The sequence below is a fragment of the Tinamus guttatus genome, unplaced genomic scaffold, assembly GCF_059628265.1.
Source record: "Tinamus guttatus ecotype Peru unplaced genomic scaffold, ASM5962826v1 Tinamus_guttatus_pri_ptg000051l, whole genome shotgun sequence".
Taxonomy (NCBI): Eukaryota; Metazoa; Chordata; class Aves; order Tinamiformes; family Tinamidae; genus Tinamus; species Tinamus guttatus.
Window position 1 is genome coordinate 1,305,325 of NW_028288585.1, and position 21,004 is coordinate 1,326,328.

A 21,004-nucleotide genomic window follows, 5' to 3' on the forward strand; every position below is an offset into this window, starting at 1 on the left:
ATGAAAACAGAACTGTTTAGTTCCAACTGAAAAAAATATGTACCACATAGAAATATTTAGATCAGAAAGGTTAGGGAAAGACTCATTAAAATATATATATATAATATATATATATATATATATATATATATACACACACAATACTGTGTTCTCCTTAGACTGAGAAAACGGGCAAACTGTATAGGTTTTTCTGGCTTTCCTTTATAGATTTTTTATGACTGTGACTCCAGCTTTGCAAAGATAGTATTTATATTTTAAACATATTTAACTACGGGATTCAGTCTTTGCTGAGATCTGGCAATGACGTGTCTGACACTGAAGAGCAGATCTTTTTAGGTTTCTGTCCCTTTGCCTGTCCGGGAAGTAGCCTCCAATCTTACCTATCATTTTGGAGTTGTTTTCTTTGGCTTTACTTAATATCTTTGTTGCAGCATAAGCCTCCTCAGGCAATAGGGAATGGGAGAAGTGAGGTCATTCTCAGTAAGAGAAACAGGCACAGCTCTTAGCCATAGTGTATTTTATTTCTAGAGTTTATTTTCTGATAGGGTCTTATTTTTTTTCAAAATATTTATGTAGTGCCATTGGCATCCAGAGGTGATATTATACAGGAGTTTATCTTGATGCACATGGCATTCAAATCCTAAATTACAGAATTCTCTTTAATGTAAAACTCTGGATTAGGACTAGAGAAAGATAAAGAAGGAGTAAGGACTTTTTAAAGGAAAGGATGTAATCATTATCTTTGATGCTGAATGAAGCATCCCTGGTGCCTTTCTACAAGTAAAGTAAATGCCTTTTTCTGCTGCCTGAAAGGCCTGTGGAGACCTATTCATTTGACACAGTTTGGTCAGTTCTTATATGGTTCTAATCATTGTGAAATAATAGTTTAGAATTAAAAAGCAATTAAAGACCCATGTCATTTTCATTTTCTTTCTTTTTTTAATGCATTAATCATTTCATCATTTCACCAACAAAAGAAGCATTAAATGTTCTGTGCAAAGTTCCATCCAGCTCCTTTAAGAACAAATAAAAGGACCATCTAGAATCTGATTTAGGAGCAGGTTTTATCTATGCTAGGTTAAGTTTCTATACCTGTTTTTTATCTACTCTAGAGTTCTTTTGGTCCTTATTTCCTGCATCTATCCCATACTCTTCTTGACAACCAAGACCTCTTGTGAATCTGGCATTCATGTTTCTGTCTCTTATGCAAACGGCACAGGGAGATATCTTCAAATCTGTGATTCTCAAGAAGAAAAATGAATGTTTTTCAGTCCTTAAAACATGTTGTGGCATTCAACCTGATAGTTTTGTTAGTCTTTAAAAAATTCTTACATTAGTAAAATATAAAGTTGCCATATAAGATAAATATTCTAATACAGAAATAGCTGGATTATTCCTTTTAAACTAAGAAAGTACTATAATAAACGTAGGGCATATAGAACTCTAAGGAGTCTCCAGCCCAAAACCTTGCACGATTCTGATAAAAAGACTGAAGTATGATTTAAATACACTTTTTATTTTCAGGGCATTCTAGGCATCAGAGGTATAACTGGTATAATGGGACCTAAAGGCACCAAAGTGAGTATTACCTTTTTTAATTTTTTTCCCCCCCGCCCCCATTAAATAGACTCGGTACAAAAACATCCACCTCCTGAATGTTTTAAATCTTGTTTAAATTTTTCTCCCTCTCTCCCTTTAAATGAACTTCCTACTTCTTGCTAGATGTATTTCCATAGCTACAGTATTTTGGACAGGAGGAAAGGCAGCTGGTCTTTCTGACAAATGCATCACATTTCATTGAAGTATACTTATTCTTCCCACTTACCCATGATTTCCTCTGATCCTTGGGATTATAGTAACTTGGCAAGTATGTCAATATGTGGTTAGCAAGGTAACAAGTTTTTTCGTTTGAATATTTATAGTAACTATGAACTGTAACATATTTTAATGACAACTAAGATTTTTATATATTCCCTCCCCTGATTTGCATTTCCTGAAGCCTTTTACTTACCCTGTCTCAGGTCCTGCTAAGGATAACTATTGAGAACTTGCACTGTCATCTCAACTCTTTCTCCTCTTGGCATTTTCCTGTCTGAAACTGCTGCCGGTGGGATTCGTGTTTATACGGGCTCTGGCTTCACTGGGTCGTTTTCCAGATGTTCATCAAACTGTTAAATCAAAGCTGACTGCTGCATTTCCACTCTTCTGATCTTGCTAAATCTAAATAGTCAAAATTTCTGGAAGGAACCAAATGCAGCAATCATACCCTTGTCTGATTCTCCAGAAGTAAAATCACAGAAACCTTATTTAGTGACCTGTTTTCAGAAAACAACATCAGTTTTGTCCTGATAATGATTCTTTCCATGATTTACCCTTCCTAAACTCTCAGATACATTTACTAAACTACTAAAACACTATTTTGCTTTTCTGGCCTTCTTTGTGTCCCCTGAGTCTCATAGTTGTTATTTCCCTACATTTGTGTCATGTTTTATCCATTTGAAATATTCTCTACTTCTGTTTGACTGAAATCTTTTCTGAAAATACTTTTTCTGAAAATACTTTTTTTGCTCTCCTTCACTTAAAATTATATATAGGAAAGCAATTATATGGCTGTGTGCTTGAGACACATGTAATAAAAACACAGTGGCACTGTGCTTTATGATTTTCATTCACATTTTGCGGCATGCTATTACTCTGTGAAGGAAACAGTTTTAGTAAAAGACAACGTAAACATATTCTGAAATAGCATGAAAAGATTTCTGGCCTTGTTGTGCAGGCAGCTTTGACAGAGGATGAACTGGTGAATGGATTACATTTTGTCATAGTTAATAATTACTGGATTTTATAACTCCTATAAAAAAGAAAAGGAAATACTGAAAAGTATGTGAAAAAAAATTGAAACGCTGAGCTGTAGCAGAAGCTGCAGCTCCCAGGAAACTAGGAAGAAATGCAAGTTGTTAGTGTGTCAGTTCTATTTTTAACATCTTGTGTTATTTCCTTGTTTGTTAGGGAGCTCGTGGCCTCGATGGTGATCCTGGTCCCCAAGGCCTTCCTGGAGCACCTGTAAGTAGAGTGTGTGTTAGCCAAACACCTCCCACCATCTCCTCACTTATGTTCTAAAATGTTCTAATGCTGTAGAGCAGCAAGGCCTGATTAATCTGCTATTCTCCGCAGACGAAGTCCAGAACCTCTTGTAACCTCTTCATCTCAAGTGCTTCTGTGCATTAGTTTGGAATTTTTCAGTATGTTTGTGTTCTGTTTATTTGGTTTTCTTTGCTTTATTGGAAAGTACTCATTCATTGGAACAAAACAAAATTGCAATTTGTAAGGTTGTTTTGTTTGTTTGTTTGTTTTTTATCTCGCAAGGCTGGAATTTACTATCTAAGAAGAGATGTTAAGAATAGCCAAGAGCTGTGTGGGTTAGAGCAGTGAGAGCAGCGTATCATTGTGCTTAGCCATGGCTGGATTTCTAGGGAATGGTTAGCTGGGCTTTTAAAACACAGCTGTCATCTGGAGCTCCCAGCTGCTCTTTTAGAATTGTCCTCAGTTAAACAGACCTCCATGGTGTGTGGGTAGATGCTATGTAGGTTGTCCCCGAGTTCTACCTGTCTTTGGTTAAAGCACCTTTTGAGGAAGCTACTGCAGCTGATTTAGCAGCTAAACAGCATCGTTCCCAAAGCTGCCAAGATTCCCAGCAGACACTAGACACGCAGTGCTCAGACAATCCATGAGACAGCAGGTGCAAAAGGGAATTGTGGGCTCAGGTTTGCTAAACCTTTGTCTAAATGAAGACTTGGGTGTATGTGGTAAGGCCACAGAGCATTGGGAGCGCTCCTGTAGGGAAAATAAACCTTCTGTGGGGGTTGGGAGAATCTCTGTGCAGCTTGTGAAGCCCAGTGCACCCTGAATTTGGACCTCAACGGGATCAAAGAGGCCACCAATGGTTTCTGTGCACCGGGTGAACTCTTATTTTTGTTTATTTTCCAGAGTTTTTAGTTAATAAATGTAACTAACTTTACTGTGGTTTTACTGCTAAAAGATATTTTTTTGCTTGTAGGGGGATCAAGGACAAAGAGGCTCACTGGGAGAGACAGGTCCAAAGGGAGAAAGGGTGAGCACAAGCAAATTTCAAATTGTGTGTGCTTGAAAACGTGGAGAGTGCTAATTATGCTGTATGTTTATGTGCTGCTTCAAGTAACATAACGAATGCATCTCTGAATAAGTGTTGATGTTTCTTGCATCTGTCATTTCCACATGCCTATTTTCATGTTTTATTATTACTCTTAGGGTCCTCAAGGCACAAGAGGAATAAATGGTCTCCCTGGGCCCAAAGGAGAGTCTGTATGTAGATTTCATTCCTTAATTTGCTTTGTAGCATGCTAATTTATATAGCCTGGGAGAAATTCTCCAATAATATGTTTTTTGTGTTTTAAGGGCTTACCAGGAGTTGATGGTCGGGAAGGAATTCCTGGAATGCCTGGAGCAAAGGTAAGATGCAGTTGGCATATGTTTAATTTAATATATGCCAGTTTGATAGTGCCCTAGTTTGTTCATGTATTTGTGGCAAGTTTTTTTATTTATGCTACTTCCTGTGGTTTTATGCACATTATTAGGGTAATTGAATGAACTTGCCCATCTTCCACTTACAAAAGCACAACAGCTCTGTGTTCCAGAAATGAAGTTTTTCTTATGCTTCTTTTGCATAAAGAGCTACTTAAAATATTTTTCAGGGTGAACCAGGAAAGCCCGGTGCTCCAGGTGATGCAGGGCTTCAAGGACTGCCAGTAAGTATCCAGTATTTTACCTTGATAGTGAGATAAGGTTCAAGAAGGTGAGATATGGGTCTATTTTGACCCTGACACTGGAGTAAATTTAGTGAACAAAATAAGCAAAAGGCCCAGGAAGAGTAAATAAATGCAAGGAGAGATTCTGGCATGTATATTCCAAACTGTTTTGCATGAAAGCCTGAAACTCCTCATGGTAGCATGGTGAAGACCTCCATCTCATATAAGAGTTATGGCCAGCATACGTTTTTGTTAGAGTTTCTAGATTCTCCTTCCTTTTGTATATAATGGTGTGTCCCCACAATGAGAATTTGTCTCATCCTGTTGAGAGAGGCCAAAATGATACCCAGATTTGGCAGGAGGAGCCAACCTGCTTGTCTAACACACCTTAGATGGACTCCTTTTGATATTCTGCTAGTCCAGAACATCTGGAATGCATCACGCTCATGGTTTTTACTGCTCCAGTGAACCCCTGCTCCGTGGTGAGGTTGTGGTGAATTAGTGCTTCTTAGAATGCTTTCGGGGTTAATCCTCTTATAGTAACTGAATGTTTTGTGAAAGCTGTGCCCATTATGAAGAACTAAATAGCTTTTGTTTTGAAACACTGCAGGAATAATTACTGCAAGGATATATCGAAGGAGCTGCACTAAAAGAGAGTTGGAAGTAAACTTGTAATACAAAATGAGTTCTGCTTGGGAAAAAAAATGCCAAAAACATTCTTGCTAGGAACTGTTAAACAGAAGTGAGAAAGGTATAAAATGTGTACAAAAAATCTGTTAAACTGATTTAAGACAGCAAAAGGCTCCAACATACCTTATTGCTTTTGTCAATTTATGAAATAGAATAGTATTCCTTATGTATTACTTTGTAAATGGAAAGAATTCAAGTTTGCTGCACCACTGGCTAAAAGTGTATCAATAACAAAGAGAAGAACTAGAAAAATAAATTTATTATTTTGTCAAGGGAAATAATTTTTACAGCATTTCTAATCTTTTTAACAGCAAACAAACACTGTGATATGTTGTTTCTTTCAGGGTTTACCAGGCTCTCCAGGTATGAAAGGTATTCCTGGCCCAAAGGTAAATTATCTGAGTATTTACTTTCTTATCAAGTTCTATTCAGTGAAATATTCTTAATTTTCTATTGTGGTAGAAATAAATCTTTAGTTGGAAGAATTAAATATATATATATTCATCACCACCTAAGATTTTTCATGATTCTTCTACTATAGGATCTGGTTTTGGTGACTGTAATAGACGTTAAATAGGAAATAACTTTTTTAAAAAAAGTACCACATTGTTAAAAAGTGACACAGTTACATCAGTAGCATTAGAAGTGAGTGAGCTCTTAGCAAAAATAATATTTATAGGTGTACTAAACTGATGGAATTATAAAGATTATAATCTGTACGTTGGATCAAATTGCAGCATAAATTCTGATTAAGCTTAAAAAAATCATATGATTGAAACTATGAAATATTTCAGACCGAAATGTTTGAAACAGTTTTAAATAACAGAAAAATAAAAATAGATTGAAATCTGAATTTCAACTTAAATTACGGTGATGGAAAGTATGGATGATGCTATCCTCTCCTGTGATTAAAGAGCAACCATTAACACTATTTGGTATTTGTCAGTGTATACATAGCAAAAGAACTGGAATCTGATTTTAGAGAAATTGAATAGAAAAATAAATAAATATTTTAAAAGAGAAAATAAATAAGTAAAGTGAAAAATAAAATCAAAACAAAAAAGAAAGTAGAAATAAAAAGAATAAAAATTATTTTTAAAAAAGTCTAATGATTTCCTCTTTTTTATCTTAAAAGTAAATGATAAACTATACTGATATTTTTCATCTTTTTTCCAGGGTAATAGAGGTCCTCCTGGCCTGCCAGGCTCGATGGGAAGTTCTGGCAAACCTGTAAGATCATTTCTGCTTTTAAATACCTAGAAAAACAAAAATTTTGCACTTCACAAAGAATCACTTTTCAACTTTTTTGTGTCTTTCCTATCCCAAACCAGGGTGCACAGGGGCCAGAGGGAGAAGCAGGGCCAACAGGACCCCGGGGACCACCAGTAAGTATTGAATGTATTTCTAACCAGGTGTATTTGGAATTGCAGTGTCTCGAGTTATGGTTGCTGGAACTAGTTATGAGATGCAAATGTTATTCAGCACAAGTGCTAGTTATTCAGGAAAATAGTAGGTATTCTCTAATGCTGTCCTGTACCAAGCAGATACGCCTACAGAAAAATCCAGAGAGGCACATGTTGCAAAACTGTTTTTGGCTTTGATTGATTAATTCTAAAGCTTTTAGCCTTCATTTTTCAGTAAGCTGAGTTAAAGGAAGGGAATTCAAGAGAATGAGGATGGTTTGTGAATAGACAGAAAGCAGGAACCAAACTCATGTTCTTCAACTCCAATAGTTTGACTCATGCCAGCTGTGATTAAAAGCTTAATGGCCTAAGCTACCAATAGATTACACTCTTTGCTGTAGCGGTTCTAGCCTCTAAAAAAAAGCTGAGACTGTATATTACAAGATTTTAAACTTTGTACTAAATACTCAGTAAATGTTTCTTTTTTGAGGGGGAGGGAGTCACATAGGACTTATTTCTAATACAGGTAATGTGAAAAGTGAGGCAGGGTGTAGGGAAAAGCTTGCTCTGTCTATCCTAGTAAAGACAATAGTTAGAGGCAATTCCTTAGCTGTTAGGCAGAACCATGCTAACAATTTACCATGGGTGATGGTGAGATGCTGCTCAGCTCTGGGCCTTGACACTTCCTGGTTGGCAATATGGATGTAGCCATAATGATAAGTATAGCAATATATATGGTATAGCACAGCTGTATAGAGCAATACACATTGTAATGTTATAAATATCAAATTTATCTACACTTAGAAACACTGATGTTTTAATTTCTTTTCCTGAAAGTTTTACTCAACACTAAAAGGATTCGTATGACTGGAGGAATTATTGCTGGACAGCCAGCCCACTGCAGAAAGTAAATCTAAGTTGTCTTAAGGAAAGTGAAGTTGGGAAGCTAATGTCATTTGCTAAGGTTCAATGTTGAAGGCAAAGGACAGTTATTCCTGAAGCATGCCTGGGGTGGCAGAAGGTGAGCTTAGGTACAGTTAGTTTTCTCATTAACTCTAGAGTTGGCTTGGCATTGTTTAGAGTTGCATTGTTTAGAGTTGCAGCTGCCCTAATTTAGAATTATAGAATCATTATGATTGGAAAAGACCTTCAAGCTCATCAAGTCCAACCGTAAACCCTTCATCACCATAGCTGCTAAACGATGTCCCTGTGTGCCTCATCTACACCATTCTTGAACACTGCTAGGAATGGTGATTCCACCACTTCCCTGGGCAGCCTGTTCCAATTCTTGACTACTCTTTCCGTGTAGAAATTCTTCCTAATATCTAGCCTGAACCTCCCCTGGCGCAGCTTGAGGCCATTTCCTCTGTCCTATTGGTTGTTACTTTAGAAACCGACCCCCGTCTTACTACAACCTCCTTTCGTGTAGTTGTAGAGGCTGATAAGGTCTCCTCAGAGCCTCCTCTTCTCCAGGCTAAATAAATCCAGCCTCAGCTGCTCCTTGTACGGTCTGTGCTCCAGCCCCTTCACCAGCTTCACTGCCCTTCCTTGTATGCACTCCAGTGCCTCCATGTCTTTCTTGTAGTGAGGGGCCCAAAACTGAACACAGTGTTCTGATAAATATATCTAACTGAACACAGTATTCTGAACACAGTCAACCTATCTTGACCGTTAATGCTACTCTGGAGGTTGATCATGGAGGTCAGGAATTCAAAGAAAAATTTCGTATGTTAGCATTCAGTCTGATGACATTCGCTGCTCACAAGGCTCTAGGCTGGATAACCGACTGCTGTTGCAAGCTTTTCTTGTCATGGATATTCCAGGGATACTTGCTTGAATTTTCCTGAGCTTTGCTATCATATATTGACATAAGTGGTTTGCTCAAACAGGTATAGGAACAGTCTCATACAGCATTTAGGGATTTATTGATAGGGTTATATTCATAAGCCATATATTCATGGCTCAGGAATACCTTCTCTGCATTATCTGTTCTGTATCTTTAAATATGCAGCAATAGTCAGTCAATAAATAGACTTAATTTTCTTCTCTTTTCTTCTGTGGCTTGCATTATCCTATTATATTAGCATTATATTATGTGCTAAATGCATCAAATATGCACATAAGATCACACACTTATTTTAGATTGAATCTTTGAATGACTGCTGCCTACACAACTGCCTGCAAGTAGTATAAAATAGCTAATGTGAGCATATATTCACTACAATATCTTCAGTCTCCCCTAACCCTGACTCACAAACAACTGTTTTTGATGTTTGTATTTCAAAGTGCTGGAGGTAGTGTTTTCACAGCCTTGCGCTCCTTCAGTTGATACTTTGTATGCTTATAACAGGTTATAAATGGATTAGACCAAAGTAATTGCCCACTCTGATAATGCAAGATAATCTGCTAAACTATGCTTTTAATCCTCTAAAAGTGAACATGAAATTACAAAATCAGCAGTCCATAGAAACAGGAGTTGACATGCTAGGTTAATTATGAACAACCTTGTAGACAGAAAAAACTCTTAATGTAGGTTAAATACGATGATTTTTCTGTTTGCCACTCTAGGTGCCAGCAAGAGAGCTGGATATCTTATCTTTATTCTCTTTGTCAAAAAGCTTATGCCCCATATTAGAAAAATTAGCCGTTACAAAGAAGTGCACTGATTTTTCTTTTTCATTACAAGTGCTAAAGGAAAACATGTAAACATTAGCACATAAATAGTCACGGGAATATCTTTCAGACAATGCAAAATGCAGAAAGAAAATCAATTATTGATAATAAAATAAACTTGCAAGTAGAACATCAAGCAACAATTCATCCCTTAAAGTTGTGAAGAATTGTAAATAATTGTGTTTAGCTTCCTTCTGCTCAAGACTATAGACAACATCATATGGCTGGAATGTCTTTGTGTTTTCCCTGTGGGAACAAAGGAGGGATGTTACTTTTTCGCAGAAAACTGGAAGGGTCAGGATTTTATGTTCAGGAAGGGAAAAAGTTTGGATAATTGAACCTCTATGAGCTTTGGTCAAAACTGAGTTTGTATTTATTTTCAAGGCAGAATAAAGAATCTTTTCTTTCTCCTTTGCAGCATGCATATGTCGAAGTTGAATTTCAAGCTGTGCTTTTAGGATTCTGTCCTTACAGAAAAAAACAAAAACAACAGCAAAAAGGCCTTCCAGTTAAATAGTTACAAACTCTATCATTTTAAGACTTCTAAATCTAAAAATTTTGAAACTAAATTGAGAGAATATTTTATAATTACTCAAAAGAGAAAATTCTTACAAATTTAGTGGTTTTTTTTTTGTCACAGACTTAACATTTGCCAAAGTTTCATAACACTTTCAAAGTCTGCAAATTTTATGGTTGCTCTTCAGGTATTTTTCCTTATCTTTTCCTTTCCTATTCTGAATCATCCACTGTCTTTCCTACCACTCACCTCAATTCCTTCCTTCCTCCTTTACTGTTTTTCCATTCCACTCTTGCTAATAGAAGACTCTGTGATAGAAGTCAGGAGGGGCAGCTCTTCACCCTTGCAGTTAGAAAAGTCTCAACTTTTGCAGAATAAGGAGAACCAACCCTGGCCCCTTTCCTTATTGCTGTGTAGCAGCAGCCAGGAAGGGATCATCTCCACTTTCCCATTTCCCTTACACCTATGGAAAGACAGCATGGATGGGAGGGCCAGAATGCTAGAGTAAGGCCTGGCAGTGGCAGACCCCCTTGCTTGGGGGTCTTTTTTAATATGGGCAGTAGGCCAGTATTTGTACTAGAGGGAAAAAATAAAATGTCTACATTTGTGTTGTAGTTAGAATTTGCCTGCTTTTCTGATGAAGCAAATAGGAAACAATGTTTTCTGAATGAAAATTTTAATTTCAGCTAGTGTGTTTTTGAAGCAGTTGCACAATGGAGCGCTGTTAAATGATCATCAGTGACTCAGATGGTGGAATAAATGAAGACTTCGATATATTTTAAAAGATTCTGTAGCATCCTGTAGCATGAATTATGCTATTTCAAAGTTATTTTCATTATTAAACCACTGCTGGAATGTAACTGTAACAGTATTGTTACTAAGCAATCGTTCAAAATTTTTGACCATCCACAAGTCTGTAGATGTTTACAATTTCCCAAAGGAGATGCTAAGTTGTTGAAATCGATATAGCTGGATCTAATAAAAATGGAGAAAATAAACTTATATGTTGGGAGATTCTTACCTTATTACTGACAACTATTGTAGGCTGAAATACATTGAAAAACACAGTTTTAGGCTATCATTACTCTTTCCTTAGAAAGGGGAGGGAGGGAGAGAGTTTCAATTTTATTTCTTTAGTTTAGTACTTCTAAATCCAATTCAACAGAAAAACAACTGGAGTAGGATGGAAATTTTGTCTTTCATTTTGAAATCATTTTCCATTCTTCTTTAATTGTTTTGTCAGTTAACCCTATATTTGATTTGTGTTATGCTGGTCAATCCAAATAATTACAAAACTCACTTGTGATTTAATCCTTTTCAAACCAGTCATCATGGCAGGTGGCCCAAAGGAAGCAAATTTTAAACATCAAACTGTCGGTCCCAATCAGTGGAATTAACTGTGCTGCTTAATGATGCAACTGGCTTTTTTTTTTCCCATATTTATGTGGGTTTAGCAAGACAGAATTTCTCATGGTGTATTTGCAGAAAATATTCGTTCTCACCCCTCTTGATTTTTTCATTGATATGTTTCTCTTCTTAAAGAGCACTTCCTATAGTTCTAAACTGAAAAAAATAGCTTGGCCAATTTAAGTGTACTTAACTCAAGGTGCAGTGTTTGCCTAGTTAATTCAGTGAACTCTTCTGATGTATATGCAGACCAGCATACATATGTTGATGTTAAAATATTAGCATGTTAGAGTTCTAATCTTAGTCCTAATAGTCCTAATATTAGCACGTTAGAGTTTAAATAACTACATACGTTAGTTTCGATACTCTAGCTCTGTATATAGCCACTGGAAAGAGACTTCTGAGAGGAAGTTTCTTAAGCTGAGTTAGAGGTTCAGGTTAGTTGAGCTGAATTGCTCTCCGGAGGTGCCTTGGCCTCTCTGTTCATTATAAAGAGGGAGCCTAGAGAGCAGCTTAGATTTGATGCTAAACTGTCAGATAACTTGAAGTTAGATGAGAATATTCTTTTCAGCCTCTTAAAAGTATTTTCTGCTAGTTAATTTTCTGAGTCTTTAAAGATATTTTACTTTGTCTTATCTACCCTTTAATTATTATCTACTCTTCTTACCCAATAATTACCATATAACTAAAATCTAGTTTCTCCATCATATTGTTTTTACATGACTTAAACTGAAATAAGGATTTTTTCCATTTCCACAGTTATGTCTAGTATAGTGACAGAATGAACAGTTTTTGCCTCAATTTATATCACATGTGTAGGTATTAGTGAATGTGTTTTGTGCGTATATTTTCTGAGAATGACCCTATTCTCACCAGTGTGCACAGGTGATAAACCTAGGTAATAAACTTGTTAGATAATAAACCTATAGCTATACTGTTAAACTGTTGAAGAACTCGGCTCACACAGTTTATACTCATATAATAAATATATTAAGTGCATCAGAGATTCCACTGTTGGTACAGAGCACAGTAAGTTTGATATTATATTAAATGCAAAATATCTTATGCTAAATTCACATTATAGGCACTTTTTCAAACACAAGTACTTTTCTTATTTGGTAAAAAGTACATGGAAGACCAAAATAGAGGACAGGACTTCCTGTAAACATTGACATTATACCTGTAAGGACAGATTACGTCCAATTAAGAGTCATCACTGTAAAATCTGCAGGAATTGTACTTTCAAAAATAAAAAGGGTATCCCAAAGAACAGTGAAGAATCCTATCAGCCTATGGCTTAACTTAAAACACTGTACAGCTTCCATCAAGTGATACCTGAGTGAAATGGCCCTGGAATAAGATTGACATTGAGCTAGTTACCCATACCACATAGAGCTAGCTCACTCCATAGAGAATGAAGAAGCAAAAAAGGCATCTTGAAATGCCCTAATAGAGATATTTAAAAAGGCTCAAAACTGGTTCAGTTGCAGTGTTTGATTAGATGAAATCGGTCTAAGGTCTAAGTCCCTATTGAAGGAACATTGTTTTGCTTAATAGTTTTATTGTATTCAGATAAGAACTTTATGCTTATGTTTTTAATAGTTTGCCATTTAATTATTTTATTTCCTGCATCAGAATTTAGTAAAAATCCAGGTCAGAGTCGTAGTACAGAATTATATAGTTAAATAATAGATTTACAAAAGGTTAATGCATCTTCTGGGTCATAAGATGAAGGCATGTTTTTGTTTTGTTTTGTTTTGTTTTTTACTTGAAAAAAACTTTCAGAAAGTTCTTTAAAAGGATAGTGCTTTTAACAGAAGAGGGTATTTGAGGGGAAATGAATGGAGAAGTCTGTTTATATTTAATTCTCTCCTCTCTCCAGGATACCTAATTATTTCTTGAGTTCTAGAGTTCAGTATTCCTAAGCCGCGTGAGAAGTTATTGGGGCATTTATGAGCTGGTGTAAAATGCATTTTAAACCTGCCATCCCCTTTTATGGTTGAATATGTCACAATATCCTTCTCATTCTGGACAAAATTCTGTATTTTAAGTCCTCCACAGTATGCAGTACTGGAATGTTTAAGACCTTTTTGTTTTTTTTATCCCCAAATTTCTAAACTATATAAAACAGATTATCCATTTGCATACTTAATAACTCTGATCCTTTGTATTTTACAATCTCAAATGTTACTTCATCATTTTATAACAAGCACCACTCATCTATTTACAGAATAAAAGTAGCAAGTGTCTTAGCCGAGATTTAGGCTTGTGCTGTGACAGTTTGTACACTTAGGGGTGAGAGTAAATGCATAAAGCTCATTGAGTTGCTTAAAGTCTGATGAAAATCTGATTATGAGAGACAAGCTCTTTTGAAACAGGGACTTTGCTTCTAGAATTGTTTACAACCTTTGAAAATTATCCTAAATGTCAGATTTACCCAGAGTATAATCAAATGGTTGCATTAAGACACAGAGTTTTAACACTGATGTGACAATATAAAATGAAAATCCAGTTAAGCGAATGTTTATGCTTATTATTATTATGCAAGGAAATTAAAAGATTCCCCTGCTCTGTAACAGTCCCTCTCTCTGTATTACCTAAGTGAGCTTAAGCATGACTTCTTACATACGGTTTTCAAATTTATCCATTGTACATGTGAGATCATGGCCTTTTAAGTAAAGATTACATTTAAAGGCCAGCAATTAAACTTCATCCTTGCTGTTCTTCGTTATTTTTGAGTAGGGAGCTTGTAAATTGCGCTTAGTTATAACCATGGGGGAGCCTAATGATGAAACTAAGCATAAGCCTAAAGCAAAGCATATGCTTCAGAGTTGTCTTAAGGAAATAAAAGTCTTCATGACATAAAGGTCTCAGGAGCACTCCCATGAAGGAACCTGATGAACAATGATCATGATACACGCTGAGTGTACACATCAAAATGAATAAGTTTAGTCATTTAAACATTGTGTGTCATTCTTACCTAGAAATATTTACATTTCTTAGGAAATATGAGTGTTGTTAATGTATACGAATTTTTTGCACTAATAAACAGGGATCACTTAAGATTAAGAAAAAAAAAATCAGGCTTTATTTCCAGTTCACAAGAAATATTTCAGGAACTAACAATATCCTTCTATTTCCTATAAGGGCAGCAGAGGGGAGCCAGGTCCTGTGGGTCCTCCAGGTCTGCCAGGGAAGTGGGTAAGCAGTGTATTTCTATTTCCAGTGCTTTAGTTAACTTCCCAGGAGCTACTGTACCTTTTGGAACTATATTTACCTATTCATCTATGTAAGGAGCTGAAAATAATGCAGAAACGCGTGCCTGTTGACTTCCTTTTTCAGTCCTTTGTGCCTGTGCTAATATTAGCAAGTGTTGTTTTAAAATATATGGAAATGTGTGAGTTTTTACCTTCTTTTTCAAAAAATGAAATTAAAGTTGATGTGATGGGTGGAGCTGAGGCTCTACTTTCCTGTGTGAGCTGTGCGGACGCAGGGAACAGGGGCCCTGAAAGACGGTCTTTCTGCTAACAGCCCCATGACACTAGCGAAGGGGCCGACCATGAATGGCACCTTTTACTGCTGCTCAAGCAGTATTTACCCAGCCTCGCTGGGGAGGCCTTGGCTGAAAGGGCCTGCTGTTACAGAGGAATGCACAAATCACAGGGAGCAAGAGCTGAGGAAGTTCTTTGAAGAGAACCACACTGCAGTCAAAGGGCTGGAGGGTGGGAAGCCCAGGGAGCCGCTTCTTTTGTGTTTGTCAGCAATAAAATCATCATATGATGCTGGCTAAAATGATACAGTTTGGATCGATTCAATTTGAATCAGTTAGTCCTTTTTTTTTCAAGTTAGGACTGTTTTAGGAATAAAATTCTGGCCCTCAGCTGTTCATTCTAAAACAGAGCGGGGAAATTAATCTTCTCAATTTATTTTCACAGGGTCCCCAGGGTGATATTGGACTTCCTGGACTCCCAGGCCCTCCAGGTTTACCTGGTGGTAAGGGTGACCGGGTAAGAAATATGCTCATATACACAGTCTACAGTATAATGGCTAAAATCTACAGTGATTTTAGCATTGTTTGCAGTTTTTACAACAATTAATGTATTGCAATTTCTAGTTTTGTATATAAATCTGTTAACTGCTTGAAAGTAGCACTCTAGGTGCCCTTTAACTATTTATAGCTCATACAAATATACAGAAAAAAACTTGATAAGAGACTGAAATAAGAATACTCGTGTCTATTTTTCCTACTTAATAACTACATCCAGCCTTGCAGAGAAGCACTGTCTTACACGGAGTCAAAACAACCTTATCAAAAATTGGAAATAGCTTTCTTTGGAATCCCTGAACCCTAGTCTTTGAGTTGAACACTGGTGTCATCCCAGAATGATGTAACCTTTCTCCCTTTCCGGATTGCAAAATTTTCTGGTTTTCTCTGCAGAGAGCGTATAAAGCTCTGTTGTGAATCCTAAATATGCCTGGCAGAGTTCACAACAAAGCTCCTTTCCACAGTTGTGTTTGATCCAGAAGCTGTTAGATGTTAGGCACTGCCTGCTGGCACCTGATACCTTATCACACAAGTAGAAACACAAAGCCCACACCTCACACTCCAGCGAAGCCCACGGAGAGCCCATGCAGGTATGTTACAGAGAAGGGCCAATCTGCAGCATTCATGGCTTCAGCTGCTTCTGCTTCTCAGAATTTGGACAGGTTTCAGAACTCTGATTCTGCCTTTGCTAGTAAATTAAATGGTACCTGGCCAAGGCCCAGGCCTTGGCACTGAAACATGATCGTTTATATTGTTAAGTAGTACGGCTTCTGGTACAGTTTTTGGCTCCTACCACCTACCACTTTCCTGAACAATTTCTGGGCATTGTTTGATAGGATTTTTTACAAATAGGTAAGCAGTATATCATAAAGTGAGTATTTTAGTTTTTTGACATATTACCCAGTTCTTTCTCTTGAAATTTTGGGAATGAATGTAGATTAGAATTAGATTGTTTCAGCTGTAATCTTAATGTTTGCTGATACAGATATTACAGATTAATTTTCACAAAAGCAAAAACACCTCCTATTTCAGCCTTATCTTTTGGTAATTCTGTTGCTTAACAGCAGAGTTAGTGGGTAACGCCCCAGCCCAAAACATTATGTTAGGTTGACAATCAATGGCTTTTCGTGTGAGTAATGGGAAAACTTCAGTAAGGCAAGATTTTGGGAGCTCTTCAACAAAATAGTTTCTATGCTGTTTGACCAACTCTGGATGTTATAGAGCTTTGTGATTCCTGTCACTTAGCTCTGCAGAAAATGTAGTATTGGTTCTCCAGGCTCAACAATGTGAAAAATGAATCTGAATTCATGGAATGCAAATGTCACACTAGTTTGTATGTCTGCATCCTACTTGTATGCCTATATTTTTTATGAATTAAAGATATCTCTGAAATTGGAGTGAAATTGCTGTGTCACAGCCTTTTCAATATGCAGTTACAATTCTTTTGGACTATACACATTTGAATGTGCACAGACTGCAAAGAACATCTAATGATGGTGTGAGTTTTTTTCTAACAAAGTAGAAAAAATGTAAATTTTCTTAAATGATACACTGTTTTACAAATAAAATATTTGTATTATAGGAAAGAAATTAATCAGATCATTCATTTGCTCCTCTTTGATTCCTGTCTGTCCACACAGATGTTTTAGCTTTATAGCAGAATTCTAAGATAAAAGATGGAAAAATGGAATACTTAACAGGGCTAGAAAAAGTGATATACTTACTGGATTTTTATTTGTAATTCCTAAGCATTTGGTAGAGTAGAGCTGTAGCATCTGCAAGAGCATTTCTCCTTGTAAGGAGGAAACCTGCTACTGCTGGAAAGGCAGAGCCTGTGCCATGTAGCATGGCAGTGTGCTATTATATGTTCCATGATATTTCCTTCAGTTTCTCACCTTATTTATGTATTAAGATTGAAGTGTTTTCATTGTCTTTCTTATAAATTTGCAGGTTTAAAGGTCTCTTTCATCATTGCTAGATGAACAGGGAGGATTGAATATAACTTAGTTTGAAGCTTCTTAACCAACCCTCCCTCCCTCCCTCCCTCCCTCCCTTCCTCCCTTCCTCCCTTCCTTCCTCCCTTCCTCCCTTCCTTCCTTCCTTCCTTCCTTCCTTCCTTCCTTCCTTCCGTCCGTCCGTCCGTCCGTCATAGATTAAAAGTTTGATTACAAAGATTCGTTAGTGTTTTCCTTGAGCTTCAGTTCTGAAATCGTAATTGTTGCATTTCCCGGTAGGTAATACTGGTGACTAAAGGAGGTACATCTCAATTTATACCGCTGAATGAAGGAGGAGGAAACTTGCAACTTGCATGAAAATCTCCTACTTGTGTTACTTATGCTATAATGTACAATTCATAATTTCCAGTTATAAATATATTCACTAAAAGGGTTTAACAAATATCATAAGGAAGAAAAAAGCTGCTCTGAACAAAACAAGATTGGCTTAAAATTACAGCTTAGCTCTACAGGAGTACAGAAAAACTATTTCAATTTCTGCAGTTTCAAATCCTGAAGTGTTTTATTTTTTCCTTTTGCCTTTAGGGTTCAGTGGGTGAACCAGGACCAAAGGGTGAACAAGTAAGTCTTGTTACAGATCTTGCTGCTTTCAAGTCACACTGCCAAGCACTGCAATACATTACATCCACTAAATCCGAAGGCTGACAGTATGTCTTTTTTTGATATAGGGTGCAGCTGGACCAGAAGGAGATGGAGGCGAAAAGGGTGACTTAGTAAGGCGTTATTTTCCCTTCACCTGTTGTAATTTTTTGTTGTAGTTTAAAAGATTAAATGTTTTGCTGGAACTCTTTTGAACATGTTTTGATCACTGAAAATCACATTTCAGTTTTACGTTTAATGGCATTGCTGCAAAGTATAAGGTACTCACTGGAGGTTTTTTTGCCCTGGTCATACCACTCCTGATGTTTTGAAAACACTCTGAATATGCATACTCTTTTGTGAGTATAATAAGTATAATAAGTGTATAATGAGCATATTAAGTATATAATAAGCGTAAGCTGCTTGCATGTACGTGTGTGTGTGTATGTGTACATGTATATATGTGTGTGTGCATATATATATATATGAAAACTCATGGTATTTGAGGTGCTTGGGATGAGGAGGTATTTTACCTCAGCCAGAGCAAGAACATAGATAATAAGAACCATTTATAACTCAGACTTTATGTAAATATCTTCTACTGCCTTTGCCTGTGGAAATATGCCTGGCTGTTAGGGAAAAGGGTCTAGGGAGAGGCCGTGGTGCTGAGGAAGGGGAAGGGGAAGGGGTCCCTGCCACGTGGCTTGCTGGAGCACAGCGGGTTCTGAACTGAAGTGGCAGGGCCTGGGACAGGAGTACGGGAGGAAAAAGGATTTGCCTTCCTATGAACAGCTGTGTTAGTCCAGTGGCTTCTAGCAGCAAATTGGATCTTTGAATAGAAAGCTAATGGCTGACCACTAAAAAAATAAGCTATATACTGCCAGAGTGTATACTAGAAAGGAGCACTTTTTTTTTTCCCCTACACTCTGCAATTTAAAAACCTTTTTAAAGTAACAGCCATAGTGAGCTAGATGTCCAGTGACAGGGCTTTACCATCAGTAAGTGGGACTTCAGTGAAGCAGCACTGTACGAGTTGTCTAAATGTAGTGCTTGTTACTCTGTTTTTGAACTGCTGAGTTGTTTCCATTTCACTCATGACACAGCCCCTCACAAAAGAAACGGCCTTTCTGACTCCTAGAAACCCATTATTTCACCAGTGACAGCTAGGAACTGCAGGGATAACATTTTCTGCAAGGGCACTGTGATGAAGGAGATGAATTAGTCTGTTTCATAGTGATTACAAAATTTTTCATCAAATTATTATTTTTTTTCCAATTCAGAGTGAAAACTTCTGAATAGCCAGACTCTCGGTCAAATGATAAAGGGGTCCTGAGGTTGCTGGAAGCTGGGAGTTGGGACCCTGGGAACAGAAGCTTCTTATGCTTTCTTAATTCTGCATTAAAAAAGTGTTTTTGAGAAATGAATCTTAAAGAAAAAAATAATTTTCAAATTAAACAGAAGCTTAAATTTTATTTCCAAATGAATTTTAATTAATTTGGGGTGTAATTTTGCATAAATCAATAAGTCCTCGAGTGCTTAGTGCTTGAATTTTTAGAAGCTGAGAAAGTGTGCTAAAAGTTTACTGCCTTTATATTGAGTATGATAATGTATGCCCTCTTTTGATACAGTTTGTCTTATTTTTATTTAGGGCGACATGGGATTACCAGGTGCAAAGGGATCTGTAAGTACAATGAATCGCAGTGTTCCAGAACTACTGAAGTCTAATAGGTCAGATAGATGTTTTTTCTGGTGTAAGAAACAGAATACAAGTAATACGGTCTTTACAAACCACAGTTAAATGAGTTCTCATGGCATTTCTTCCTTGTAATTTCTGAATACATCTAATATTAATTCATTTTCGAAAGGAATTCACATCCTGAACCCTAAGCTCCATGAAAGAGAAGCAGCATTCAACAGCAGTTTTCTGGCCACCTCATTTTTCAGAAATGAATGGCCTCTTTGTGCTGCAGAGGTGTTGCCTAGAAGGAGTCCCAGTGCAAGGGCTGTGTTCAGCCTGTAACTTCATGCTGTGAAAAAGCTGGCAGCAGCACTGCCATGTCTCTGAAAGGAGAAGTATTTCTGGCCCAGATTGCTTTTTTTTTTTTTTGAAGATAACAAAACGATGTCTTTGATGAGGGGGGTGAGCAAAAGCTTGTAAGCCACACAGAGAAAAAGTTTGAGAACTGAATGCCCTCTTTTATTTCTGAATCCTTGAAGAGAGTGGTTATTGCGCCGCTGGCAGATTGGGCTCGAATGTGAACAGCTCAACAGCCTTACAAGGAGCAGAACCCAACTATAACAGGAGTGTTAGTCTCCACGGCCAGAGTGGCTTTGGGGCGAAGCACATGCAGGCTAAAGGGTGTTTACTGGGAATCAAGATCTTAAGGGAAGGACATGGAGATGGAAAAGAGGTATTGTAAGGGAAATTTGCATTTTTACCCCCCAGATTCTTAAAATTCTAGAATCCTTTTCCTAGATCCTAGAATGCTTTTCTAGCGAGTGCACACCAAGTGTTGAGTCATCCACCAAGGAACCTGATAACTCACCAAATTTCAAAGAAGACATGATGACTTCCTTGCTGCTCAGTTCATGAAGGAAACATTGCTCTCCCATTAATACACCTCTTAAAGCATTTTCTTCCTGTTTCCTTCTGGGAAGACCAGCAGGTAGCTGCCTGAGATGCAGCGTAGATGGAACTGATATGGCTCCATCGTGTGGGCTTAACCGTTACCACGGCTGGGTAATTTGCCACATTTAGGAACATCACCTTGAGTTCGATGGTATCTTCTCTAATATTTTGGGGAAGTTGTAAGTGTGTAGTGAGCTGCTTTTTTTTTTTTTTTTTTTTTCATTTTTCTTTTCTGTTGGAACTACTGCTAATCACTACAGTG

At 37.1% G+C, this 21,004-nt stretch overlaps 1 protein-coding gene across 1 annotated transcript in view; it reads left to right on the top strand.

Annotated features, from left to right (window-relative positions):
• Nucleotides 1-21,004, top strand: part of COL9A1 (collagen type IX alpha 1 chain) — a 59,239-nt gene that overhangs the window by 30,157 nt on the left and 8,078 nt on the right. The window contains exons 20-33 of the mRNA XM_010224080.2: nucleotides 1,525-1,578; nucleotides 3,010-3,063; nucleotides 4,058-4,111; nucleotides 4,288-4,341; nucleotides 4,435-4,488; nucleotides 4,731-4,784; nucleotides 5,819-5,863; nucleotides 6,651-6,704; nucleotides 6,806-6,859; nucleotides 14,622-14,675; nucleotides 15,410-15,481; nucleotides 18,060-18,095; nucleotides 18,203-18,247; nucleotides 19,762-19,794. Of these exons, the coding sequence (XP_010222382.2) occupies nucleotides 1,525-1,578; nucleotides 3,010-3,063; nucleotides 4,058-4,111; nucleotides 4,288-4,341; nucleotides 4,435-4,488; nucleotides 4,731-4,784; nucleotides 5,819-5,863; nucleotides 6,651-6,704; nucleotides 6,806-6,859; nucleotides 14,622-14,675; nucleotides 15,410-15,481; nucleotides 18,060-18,095; nucleotides 18,203-18,247; nucleotides 19,762-19,794 (717 nt within the window). The remainder of the gene's footprint in view (nucleotides 1-1,524; nucleotides 1,579-3,009; nucleotides 3,064-4,057; nucleotides 4,112-4,287; nucleotides 4,342-4,434; nucleotides 4,489-4,730; nucleotides 4,785-5,818; nucleotides 5,864-6,650; nucleotides 6,705-6,805; nucleotides 6,860-14,621; nucleotides 14,676-15,409; nucleotides 15,482-18,059; nucleotides 18,096-18,202; nucleotides 18,248-19,761; nucleotides 19,795-21,004) is intronic.